The sequence below is a fragment of the Dasypus novemcinctus genome, chromosome 26 (genome assembly GCF_030445035.2).
Source record: "Dasypus novemcinctus isolate mDasNov1 chromosome 26, mDasNov1.1.hap2, whole genome shotgun sequence".
In the NCBI taxonomy this organism is placed as follows: Eukaryota; Metazoa; Chordata; class Mammalia; order Cingulata; family Dasypodidae; genus Dasypus; species Dasypus novemcinctus.
Genome location: NC_080698.1, coordinates 19791625 through 19804556, shown reverse-complemented (window position 1 = coordinate 19804556; position 12932 = coordinate 19791625). Strand labels below are relative to the sequence as shown.

General features: G+C 36.3%; 1 protein-coding gene across 9 annotated transcripts in view; it reads left to right on the top strand.

The window, feature by feature from the left end:
* CFAP20DC (CFAP20 domain containing) overlaps positions 1-12932 on the top strand; it is a 341279-nt gene that overhangs the window by 207641 nt on the left and 120706 nt on the right. For 4 of the 9 annotated variants that reach the window (XM_058288689.2, XM_004477744.5, XM_004477745.5 and 1 more), the window contains one exon: positions 7192-7569. The exons of the other annotated variants lie outside the window; for them this stretch is intronic. In XM_058288689.2, the coding sequence (XP_058144672.1) occupies positions 7192-7569 (378 nt within the window). The remainder of the gene's footprint in view (positions 1-7191; positions 7570-12932) is intronic. 9 annotated transcript variants of the gene reach the window in all.

Here is a 12932-nt window from a genome sequence, read left to right as displayed (position 1 = left end):
TGTAATTAAGAGACTTTATTTGATGTTAGACCATTGAGTATTTTTAAAGAGAAATTAGAAGTATTAAATAGCACATCAAATAAGCAAAAGCAAATCATGTTATATAGTTAGAAGTAAGGTACATATATAATAGTAAAGACTATATAAAAATCTTTCAGTGATATGTCTTTATAGGTTGTTACTAATAATTCACATCTAAGATCTTCACTCACTAGTGTACGCACCTCAAAATTAGGAACTTGTTTACAATATGCCCTTATCTTACTCCTTCTTTTACTGTATATTTTATCCCCTAGGCAGCCATATGTATTAATATTCCTGGTACTCAGTTAATTTTGAAGTTATACTTATTTAAAAAGCATACTACAGAAATATGTTTTGTAGTGAGCTATAAAATTAAAACTATAATGTAAAACAAATTATCTTAGGAAAGCTATTAAAATGGAGTGCTTTTCATGCTATTATAGCATATGAAAGAGGGAAGAAACATGTTACTATTATCATTTCGATTTTGTACTTTGTGACATTATTCCTAATAAGGCTTCTATCATATACACCTGGTTTGCAACTTGAACTAGTCAGCTTTATAGTAATATTTTATTACTCCGATTTAATTTTTCATCTAGTAATACTGTCATTTTCCCCCCAAAACTCTGCCTGTGTCACCTAATAAAGAGGAGGATTTTTGCAAGGGTAGGTAATTTGTACTGTATAAAGTCCAGATTGGAACATTTCAGCCAAAAAAGTTTTCCATATTTGGACCTGAATTATGTGGACTATAGTGTTCAGTTAGCAAGGAAGCTTCCAGTTCTTTTCTCTATTTCTCTGTGGAAGCCTGTAAAGGACACATTTACAAACAACAGATTAAAAGAACCATTTCAGTTTTCCCTCTGAGCTTTCCCAGTTTTGTTGCTTTCAAGGTATTTCTCAGCATTCAGGAGTTAAGCTATTCCAATTTAATATACATTTCCTGATAGCATAAATTTTTGGGTTATTCTATAAATCACTCACCCCACATTCTTAACTAATGATCTTGAACTGCTTTCTCACACACAGGTACACACAGTAGAAAAGATATTTATTCCACATGAGGCTGCTTATATTTTGGTGTAGCCTTTGAAAACTTTTAATTACCAAGTTATGTGTTGGAAAAAAACGGAAGCATTCTCTTTTGAATATATTGCCTTGCATTTTTATTCTAGTATTTTATTAATTACAACATAACATAGTCTATAAACCTACCAGGCAAATTTAATATTTATTCTGTATGAGTACCCCTTTTAGATTGTCTTCATCTACATGCCTTTATTTTTTTTTTTAGTAATTTTTAATTTTTAAAGAAACTTTAGGTTACATAAATGTTACATAAAAAATGTAAGAGATTCCTATATGCCCCACTCCCCCCACTTCCCACACTTTCTTACATCAAAAACATTGCTCGTTAATATGGTACATTTGTTGCAATTGATGAACACATATTGAAGCATTATTACTAATTATGGATTACAGTTTACATTATAGTTAACACTTTGAAAAAGACACAGGCCACTTGGATCCTGTGACTTGGCTTTGCATTGTTACAAAATGTTAGTATTTAAAAGAGCATGCAGTCTAACTTGCAGTAAAATATGTTTTTGTCTTGAGACACAGTCTTCTCCTTTTCCCAAGATATTCGCATGATGTTTGCCTATCCCACAAAGTCCCTATATTACGATTTATCTGTGATGCATCATTTGCTACAGATAAAGATGTTTACAAAATAATTTGCCAGCCACTTTGAATATCAAACATGCTGCAAGTTAGTTACTTGTTAAAAATAGTCACATCTCCATTTCATTTTATTTGTTTGCAAACTAGTAAAATGCATTGTAAGACACCATTAGCAATTATCTTTGCCATCCAGAGGGAACTGCTGTTACTTTTATAGTTTCCTATAAAATTCAAGAGGGAAAAGTAGAGCTATGTCTTGGGGATGGTTGTTATTGAGGACCTTTAAGGTATATTTGGTCAATCTTGTTATCAAAGAAGAAGTAAGTTTTTCATTGTTATGACTAATGTCTTTAGCTGTACTTGTGCAAATAATGGTGCTCTTTAGTTGATAACAAAAGCTTACCTATATTATCTCTATTGTTTGTTAGTGCCTTTGTCCAACTAAAAGGTGCTGGCAACTCATACTTTTAGTCTCTAAAACTGTGAACAAAATTAAAACCTGCTCCTCGCTCAATCTCAATTACAAATTAAAAACTGCCATCAAAATATATTTGGAACATTTCAGATAGATTTTATTACAGAACTTTTAAGAATATAAGATTTGTTCCATGGTGGACTGAATTAAAAAATCCATTGAAATATAAACATGATCATCCACTTTTACAAAGGCTAAAACAGAGTTGTATCCTGACTCATTCCACATTGAAGTTGTGACACAAAGAGCCTGGGTCCCATCTGCTCCAAGTAGGTGGTCCTCAAGAGTCATTAAAATTATCTTTTTAAAATTACAACCCAGCAAGAACAATCCATTTTGTGCATCCAGAAGTTATTGTCCAAATGCCCATCTGCATGTCCTTTTAAGAAACGTAGTCCAACAGAGGAAGTTCTGGCTCCTTAGGGAAATCATTCTCATCTTCAGTGTACATATGCTGTGCTACAGTTAATCAGGCAAACTCTATTGATGTTCCTGGCAATGGGACGTGATTGAATATTTAACAAACAAATGTTTCTGAGCCCAAAAGACAAACGGTTCAAGAGATTTGGGACCTTAAAAAAATATATGAGTTAAATCAAAAGTATTTTGTATTTGTTCTTCTGAGAAACAGATGAACAGATGATTGGAATGTGAAAATGGTTTGACAATTTCTCTGCTACTCTGACAAATTATATTCAATTGCTGTATAGGTTTTCAGAAACTAAATGATAAACCAAAGAGGGAAAAGCATTTTTTAAATCAGATCATAATCTAACTTTTTATGCATATGATAATTGTATATAAGTTATATTAAAAATTAATGCCGGGAAACGGACTTTGGCCCAGTGGTTAGGGTGTCCGTCTACCATATGGGAGGTCCGCGGTTCAAACCCCGGGCCTCCTCGACCCGTGTGGAGCTGGCCATGCGCAGCGCTGATGCGCGCAAGGAGTGTCGTGCCACGCAAGGGTGTCCCCCGCGTCGGGGAGCCCCCACGCGCAAGGAGTGCGCCCGTGAGAAAAGCCGCCCAGCGTGAAAGAAAGTGCAGCCTGCCCAGGAATGGCGCCGCCCACACTTCCTGTGCCGCTGACGACAACAGAAGCGGACAAAAGAAACAAAAGCAGACAAAGAAACAAGACGCAACAAATAGACACCAAGAACAGACAACCAGGGGAGGGGGGGGAATTAAATAAATAAATAAATCTTTAAAAAAAAAAAATTAATGCCAAAACATGTTGCCCAAATGAATTGCATATATGAAATCAGTAAATATCATTTATACCATATAAAAGAGGCAGAAAACATTACTAATGAGAAGGTTAGGGTTTTGCCAGTACCCCACTCCTGGTAAATACCATAATAGTTTTTATTCTCCATTTGTTTCCTCTCTAAAGAGAAGCTGACCCAATTTAAATCAAAGAATTAGTTAAATTTAGTCTCATATATCATCTTGTCTTTTTTAGTCATCCCAATTCCCCTTTCAGAATCTGGGATAAGCCAGAATTAGTGGTTCTGGGACAGCCAAGGTAGCAAGATTTTTGTGCCCTGTCCAGATTTATTGGACTTTTCCATATATTTAAAACAGCATGGAAATGGCAAATTAGTATTACTGCAGAAATGTAATTCAACCAAAAGACTGCTCACCAGGATCCATGGCTAAATTTGTCTACTTCTTTTTTTTTTTTTTAAGATTTATTTTATTTATTTCTCTCCCCCCCCTTTCCTCCCATTGTCTGCTTTCTGTGTCCATTTGCTGTGTATTCAGCTGCGTCTGCTTGTATTATCAAGCACCACTGGGAAACTGCGTCTCTTTTTTGTTGCGTCATCTTGCTGCATCAGCTCTCCATGTGTGCAGCACCACTCCTGGGTGGGCTGCGCTTTTTTTCACGCAGGGAGGCTCTCCCTGCAGGGCACACTCCTTGCACGTGGGACACCCGTGTGTAGGGGTGCCCCTGTGTGGAACGACACTCCTTGAGCACAGTAGCACTGTGTGTGGGCCAGCTTACCACACAGGTCAGGAGGCCCTGGGGATTGAATCCTGGACCCTCCATATGGTAGGCAGACACTCTATCAGTTGAGCCATGGCCGCTTCCCTGTCTGCTTCTTGACCCATCTCCATACCAGGGTATATCTTAGGAAAAATGTGAGATGAATGTCCATATACGTATTCATTCATATTTCCATGTATGAATTCACTGCTCATGCCAAGCAAAAAGAAGTGTTTTCCACTGGAGTAAATTACTGGAAGGAAGCAAAAACTGTACTCTGACTGCACCCTCAGGTAGAAAAAATATAGACCTCCTATCAAATGGTTTTATTTTTAATGTGTTTTCTAAATGATGTAGGAAATCTGGTTTTCTATGCATTCCTCTAAACTCCCATAATAGTGCATATGATGGAAATTATGAGTAGTAGATGGTCTTTGGTTCATGGAAATTTCACTGCCAATTGTATGTATTAATTATAGGAAGTGAAACTGGAATAACAAAAAGAGAAAAGAGTAACACTGTCTAGCCAGCAGAACTGAATTTTTTTAAAACTATCCTGGTTCCGCCAATACCTTCTTAGAACTAAGGCTTGAGGGATGTTTACCATATACTCTGTTTACTTTCTTCCCTAGTTAGACTAAATTTGGATTCCTTTTTTATCTTCATGATATAAAAATTACAAGAAATTCCATTCCCTGGTAATTTAGAATACTGAGCATTTTTTTAAGATATTCCTGGCAGTGTGTCCAGTTTTCTACCTATAGACAGGGTTCTTCAACCATATGAACATCATCAGGGTCCCCATAATGGTAGAGAAAGATGAGCTCACTCAGTAAGTGATGGACAACAGAGAGGATTTCCCAATACATGTTTCTGTGGCCAAACAGGAACTCTCAGGTGACTTTTTCAAGGGCAGAAATATTACTGTTCTTATTTTTTCACTTGGGAACAATGTGAAGACCCATGGTGCTACCCAGGCACCATCTTTCCTTTACCTTATTTAGGACTCAGATAGGTTCTCCATCTTTTAGAGAGAAATACATGTATCAGAAGATCAAGCTAGCCTTGACAAAGACTGTTTAGGCCCTTTAGAATCAACAGAAGAGTACCAAGAAGAAATGTTCATAAAAGGTCCTAAGACACTCTGTTATTCTCTTTCTTTACTACACGCAGGCAAACTTTCTTAAGAGAGGTTCTAAGACTCTAGTGTGCCTTTCTTAAGAGCAAAATTTCCTGCTAGTTCCATAAGAATGAAATATCAGAGCATGACAGATTTAGGGATCTCAGACTCTATATGTAAGAGATTTTTCAGAGAATGACAACATACTCTGCCTTCTACAGAACTCTCAAATTGGTCCAGCTTCTCCATCATCACTGCCATTGCCTTAACACAGGACCTTTATCATTTCTAATCTCAGCAATGCAATAGGGTCCTAATTTATCTCCCTTTCTACCATCTCCATAACCACTCCAGACACCCCACCAACAATATTGATACCAACTTATACCCATACTTTCTATTTTGTGCCTTTAGAGAGATCTTTCTGAAATGCAGATCTCATCATAGCGTTCCCCAGCTTCAAATCACTCAATGACTCCGCATTCCCTTTAGGATAAAACCCCTGTATGCAGGTATTATGTTCTGCTCTACTGTTTTATCCCAAGCACCTGCAATGCCTAGAGAATACCCGTTCCAGGGGAAAAAAGAAAGGAAGGGAGGCAGAACAATGACAGACAGACAGACAGATCCATCAATCGTGTTCTTCCTGTGCTCCCTTCTAAGTTAAGTCTTTGATAAATTCCTACCTTGTCCTAAACCCAGCCTGGAGCAGCCTCTCTCACCCCTACACACACTTCGATTCTACTGAAAGGGACATTTCACTTTAGATGATGATTTTTATATTGAGTGTGTATGATGGCCAAACAGTCAAGAAATCCAGTCAGTCACCTGAATATTTTGTTCTAAAACTGCCAAACTTTGGAAATAACTAAATGTTTGGCTCTATATAGCTGTAAATGGTGGGGTGGGTGGGGATAGCTTACAGAAATTGAATAAGGTACACATTATGTCAGACATCAAATAATATCTTTAGCATGTTCCCTGCTTTTATTGATGTTTTGTTCTTCTAACATTATAATTTTATCATCCATTTATTTATTATATATTTAAATAGATGAATAAAACTGGACGAATCTACCATGGCAAGTACAAGCAATGATCACATTAGTTATTTCTTTATATTTATTATTTTATAACATAAAAATCTAGCAACTAAATTAGCACTATATTTCTTGTTTCTGTTATTTACTTTCATGACCATTGATTTTGTGTATATAATAGGTCCTTCCCAGATTGTTAAAATTTAAGCTTTTATTTCCTGGGGATAATAACAGAACTATATACACTTGTAAGATTCTTCCAGTTTTCACTCTCAGCTTTCCAAATAATTATATTTAAAATGATTCATATTTTATGGAAAGATATTTTATATAATTGAAATTCTCATGTAAGAAAAATGCTTAAAATCTGTGCTTTTATTATTGCCCTGGAACAGTAAGACTGCTCTACAATAATATAAGGCAAAAATACTTTGGTAGGTCCACTCGTATTTAGAGTAGCATTTCCCAGCCTAACTAAACTAGATACCCAGAAGTTCTACTTACTTGTCTTCCCCTGGAGTTAGCATATCATGAAGTCAAAGTATACAATTCTTAGGTGTTTAAGGTAACTTTCTATGGGTCCTCTGCCTGTGGGTCTAGTGACTATTTTTTTAATGTTCTCTTTTAACTCAGGGGTGAAATATATGCCTTACCCAGATCAGGACATTTTAATTTGAGTAACTGTCTTTTATTTGCATTGCTGTTTTTAGTTACTCACATTTTATTTTTCATTGCAGATTAAAGTAAAAGATATATATGTATTTGCTTTATTTATAAAATATATGAGCTTATTAAGAACTTGTATTCAATAAATTATACACTACAAGTTTCTGTTCATTTTTACTTTGTTCCTGTTTTAGGGTAACCACAGTTTCCAGGGTTCTCCAGGCCCACCTTCTAGTCCTTCAGGGTTAACTCAGATAACATTAGAGAGCATGCTGGGAAAGACTGCAAGGCGGACAAGTAAAGGATATTTAAAAAGTGCCTACACAGAAGCTGGAGCCTCAGAAAGCCAGAATTCCTCGGTGAAACAGATAGATAGAAACGACTTTCAGACGAGTTTGGTGCCTCCACCATGCCTTTCTCCCCCAGGAAGAAGGTGTGACTCCTCTCAGAAAACTCCAGATCCCATTATCAAAGCAAAGGACCTACCAGCCCATCAAGTGCCAGCTTCAATAAACAAAACTTCCCTAAAAGAAATCTCAGGGGAAAAGTTGAGACTGATCCCTGAAGTATCTGTAAGTGGTTTCACTCTGGTTTACATATGTGGGCAATACATCCCGCTATGTTCTGCTGTACTTTGCACACATTTTCAGCACTATCTATTTTTCACCATTTGGGTGATCAGTAATGTATTTTCTCTCCTTCTCAGATGTGATTTAGTTCAATAACAGCAGCTGTTAAAGAATATATTGCACATCTCAATGATAATAGAATGCCTCATGTTTTTAATGAGAAAGATGATTATGTAGTTTTCATCATAATAGTTATTTTTTATTTCCCAGTTACTTCCCATCATTTTAGTTATTGCTGTCTACAAATTATAAATGAAGATCTTATTTTTGAGCCAAAAGCTTGCCAGTAAAATTGACAGATTTTCAATAACAATCTTCATTAGGAACCATAAAAACATCATTATTCTATTCACTTTCTGGTCTCTTTGTAGCAGTTCCCCAAATAATAAATGATATGAGTGAAGGTTAACAGTAAAGCAGTGTCATCGAATAAATCCCTAGGCTAGTTTGGTGGCTGCACTCATGTCCATCAGATTGATTTTTTCCTTCCTATTGTAGTACTTTTCTTCCTTCAATTCCCCCAGAGCTGCACTTAGAAACTAGAGAACAAATGAGGCTCTGCAGAACAAATGACACTTACGTTCCGTTTTTTTTAAACATTAAAGATTTTCTTTATATTTCATGTCCTATCTATTCTGTATGTGTTCCAATATAAAATTTGGATTTCAATGAGGCTCTAAGCAACATAGAGGATTGTTATCTAGCACAGGTAACATCATCCACAAATAGCTAATATTCCTTGAACATGTACTATGTGCCGGACAATTTTTCCATGCAGTATTTCATTTAATCCTCACAACAAGGATTAAATAAGAGGTAGAAACTAACATCATTCCCATTTTTCAGATGAGGAAACTAAGGTTTAGAGAGGTGATGTGGTTACTCAACGGCAGCAGCTGGTTAGTTGAGGAGACACAGCATTTACCCTATAATTCTGCTTCACTTGACTGCAGCCAGTACTGGGCAGCCAAAAAACAGAACCAAAGCAAGTCCTTGAGAAACATTGGACTCAGTTTCTCCCCTAAATTCTCTGCCATCTCCTTCTATCATGTAGAGTGTATCATTCTCTATATCAGAAAAGTTGTTTCTTTTCAATATTTTTCAATATCTTTCTGTGTACATAAAACCAGAGCATGAAAGTAAGCTTGAAAACTTCAGGCACAAATAAACTTTAAGTACCTGGCCACTTAGCAAAGTACACTGCCTAAAGAATAATGCTCTCTAATAATACCAAAGAATAATAAAGCAAGGAAATAAACCAAAGTTAGGGTGAGGGGAAAGGGGCTTTGCTCTCACCCATTCTCTTCATTTAAGAGGTTTTTAGGATAATTCAGTTCCCAGGAACCATTTGGGTCATCTCAGAAGACCCTTTTTATAGCTGCTCACTGCAGATTACAAAGCATCAGTCCAGCATGTCTCCTGTTCCTCACAAGAACCCTGAGATATTGCTGGTCCATTTTACAGCTGGGGAGACTGACTCAAAGGAACCTCTTCAAAAGGATGAAGAGGGAGAAGGTTTGTCTTTGATGAAGGGATAAGGCACAAAGGCATTGCTTCCCATTCATGTGGAGACTTTTGACTTCGATGCCAAAATACAAACTAATGAAATTTTTTCTCTAACCACTCATGTGATCACTAGTCTTATGGATCAAGTTTGAGAATATGTACTTACTGATAATCTCAGTTTAGTAGAGTATAAAATTATTGAAAACGTAGGTTAGTCTACATTGTTTCAAAGTGAATTTACAGTGGGAATAGAATGTTCTTCTAGAGACATCTTTGAAAGGAAGTTCATGCTGAGAGTGAAAGGATTCTTATAATTAGCATTATCCACTGGAGGTTTAAACACAGCTAAGAATCTGAGGAAATGAGTTTTCTCTGTAGGCTCTTGGGTGCTTGGTAACTCCACAGAGGGATTTTTCTCCCAATGCTAGAGACCCATAAGGGTGACTTTTTTTTAATATGAGATTTAATTCACATACTGTAAATCCACCCTTGTTATAAAGTGCACAATTCAATGGCCTTTTAGTGTATTCATTGCTATCTAATTTTAGAACATTTTCATATCCCTAAAAAGAAACCCCATACCCATTAGCAGTCACTCCCCATTCCTCCCTACTCCCAGCCCCTGGCAGCCATTAATCTATCTTCAATCTCTATGAATTTTCTCATTCTGGACATTTCACATAAATGAAATTTTGTGGCTTTTGTGTCTGACTTCTTTTACTTTGCATAAGGTTTTCAAGGTCCATCTGTGTTGTTGCATGACTCACATTTCTTTTTTTTTTCTGGCCAAATAATAGTCCATATATGATAAACCACAATTTGTTTATCCATTCATCAGTTGATGAACATTTGGGTTGTTTCCCAACTCTTTGGCTATTATGTGCATTCATGTGCAAGTTTTTGGGTAGACATGTGTTTTTCACTTCCCTTCAGTATATAACTAGGAGTAGAATTTGATGGTCGTATTGTAAAACTTTGTTTTATCTTTTTTGGAAATGCCAGACTGTTTTCTAATGGCAGTACCTTTCCATAACCTCACCATCAATGAATGAGCATTCCAGTTTCTACACATCCAAATCTACATTTGTTATTATCTGTCTTTTATTACAGCCATCTTAGAGTTGTGATGTGGTATCTCATTTTTGTTTGGATTTGTATTTTTCTAGTGACTAATGATGTTCAGCATTTTCTCATGTCCTTATTGGCCATTTGTATATCTCCTTTGAAGAAATACCTTTTCAAATTTTTTGCTGAATTTTAATTAGTTGTTTTTTGTTGTTGTTTTCAGTTGTAAGCATTATTTATATATTCTGCATACAATTCCCTTATCAGATATATGATTTGAAAATATTTTCTAATACTCTCTGGATTATTTTTTCAGTTCATGATAGTGTACTTTGAAGCACAGAAGTTTTTAATTTTGATGATGTCCTATGTGTCTATTTTATTTCTTCTGTTGCTATGCTTTGGGTGTTATATCTACACCCAAGGTCATAAAAATTTACTCCTATGTTATTTCCTAAGAGTTTTATAGTTTTAGCTTTTATATTTAGGTTGTTGATCCATTTTGAGTTGAGTTTTGTGTATTGTATGAAGTAAGGGACCAACTTCTTTCTTTTGCATGTGGATGCCCAGTTTTCCAACAGTTTAAAAGATTTATTCTTTTAAAAGATTATTCTTTCCCATTGAATTGTCTTGGCACCCTTGTTGAAAATCCATTGACCATAAATGTAAGGGTTTATTTCCATTCTCCCAAATCTATTCCATTGATCTGTTGAGCCTTATGCCAATGCCACACTGCTTTAATTACTGTTGCTTTGTAGTATTTTTGAAATCAGGAAATGTGAGTCCTCTAATTTTGTCTTTTTTTAAGATTGTTTGTGCTATGCTGGGTCCCTTGCATTTTCTTATGAACTTGAGGATCAACTTGCCAATTTCAGCAGAAGAGGCAGTTAGGGTTTTAATAAGGTTTGTACTGGATCTGTAGATCAATTTGGGGGATATTTCCATCTTAACAATATTAAGCCTTCCAATCTAATCATGGATGTCCCTCTGTTTATTTGGGTCTTTAATTTCCTTTAACAATTTTCTTGCAGTTTCTAGTGGTATATACATCTTATACTTTTGTTAAATGTATTCCTAAGTATTGAATTCTTTTGGATGCTATCATGAATGTTTTCTTAATTTTATTTTTGGATTGTTCATTACTAATGTATAGAAATGCAATTGATTTTTGTATACTGCTCTTGTAACCTGCAACCCTGCTGAACTTGTTTATTAATAATAATAATCTTTTGTGGATTCCTTAGGATTTTGTATTTGCAAGATTATGTCATGGCAAATAGAGGTAGTTTTACTTTTTCCTTTCCACTTTGGATACCTTTTATTTCTTTTGCTTGCCCAACTGCCTCCACAAATTGATTTAATTTGATTTAAATCTTCATTTCCATATATTTAAGATTTGATACTTAGACTGTTCTGGCCTCAGTATTGAACTCTTAGCACAGATGATGAGCTCAGGCAAGCCTAAAGTGATTCCATTGGTGTGACTCTTAGGAAGTATATTTGATGCTAAAAGAAGAGTTTGAGAATTATGGGACTATAAGTCCTTCTAATACTAATATGAATGTAGGTGTGAAATTACCTTTACTGGCTAGTATTTTAGTCCATATATTTAGAACACTGATATGTATGGGGGTTTCTACCACCTAATCTGAGTCTCTAATATAAAGGGCCTCCAAGTGATGGAGTACAGTTATTCTGGGTCTACTTCTGGATACGTAAAAGCATCACCTCTTCTGTTGAGCACCTACCAGGCCAGACATGCTACCTAGTGTTTGGGATACAGCACTGAGCAGGATAGTCAAGGCCTCTCTCCTCAGGAAGCTTATATCTGTTTGGGGATATAGACAATAAACAAACAAGTACATAAAATAATTACAGACTGTGATAAGGCTATGGAAAGGAGAAGGAAAAAAAAAATAACAGAGTGTCAAGTTTGGGCAAGAATGATGGCTACTTCAGTTATTGTCTGAGTAAGTGATATTTGAGCTGAGATCTAAAGTTTAAGAAAAAGCCAGCCATGCAAAGCATCTGAGAGTAGTATTTTAGACCTCAGTGGGTACAAAGTTCCAAGAATGGGCATCTTTGAGGAATTAAGGAGACCTGTGTCGCTGGGATGCATGGGCAAGGGAAAAGTAGAAGAGGACGAGATCAGAGAAGTGATCAGGGCCCAGATCATGTAAATCCACGAGGGCCACAGGGAGGAAGGTGGCCTTTATTCCAAATGCAATGGTAAGTCTTTGAAACATTTTAAGCAAGGTGGTAACATGGACTGATTGATGTCTAAAAAGATTCCTCTGGCCATATCAAGACTGGATTGCAACGGGGCAGGAATAAAAGCAGGAAAAGCAGCTGAGGCATTCCTGTTAGTTCAGAATAGAGACGACAGTAGTGCCAGATTACTGAAATATCTCAGAGATAGGAGTGACAGGGTAGAGGGAGAACAAATGGTCAGAATCAAGGATGACTCCTGGGTGTGGAACTTGAGCAGCTGGGCAAATGGTAATGTCATTTGGAGGCTGCAGAAGACTGTGAGAAGAACTTAGCCATCAGCTTAGCCATCAAGGTACTACAGTTGTAAGTGGGCATCCCATTCCAAATCTGTGTTTTCACAGTGTGCCATCAAAAAGTGAATATGACGGAGGAAAATGAAAGGCTTGTACAAAAGGAGGTACAGGAGAACTGTCTTTCTAATCCTCTGATATGAAAGACGCTAGTAATTCAAAAGGAACTCTTAC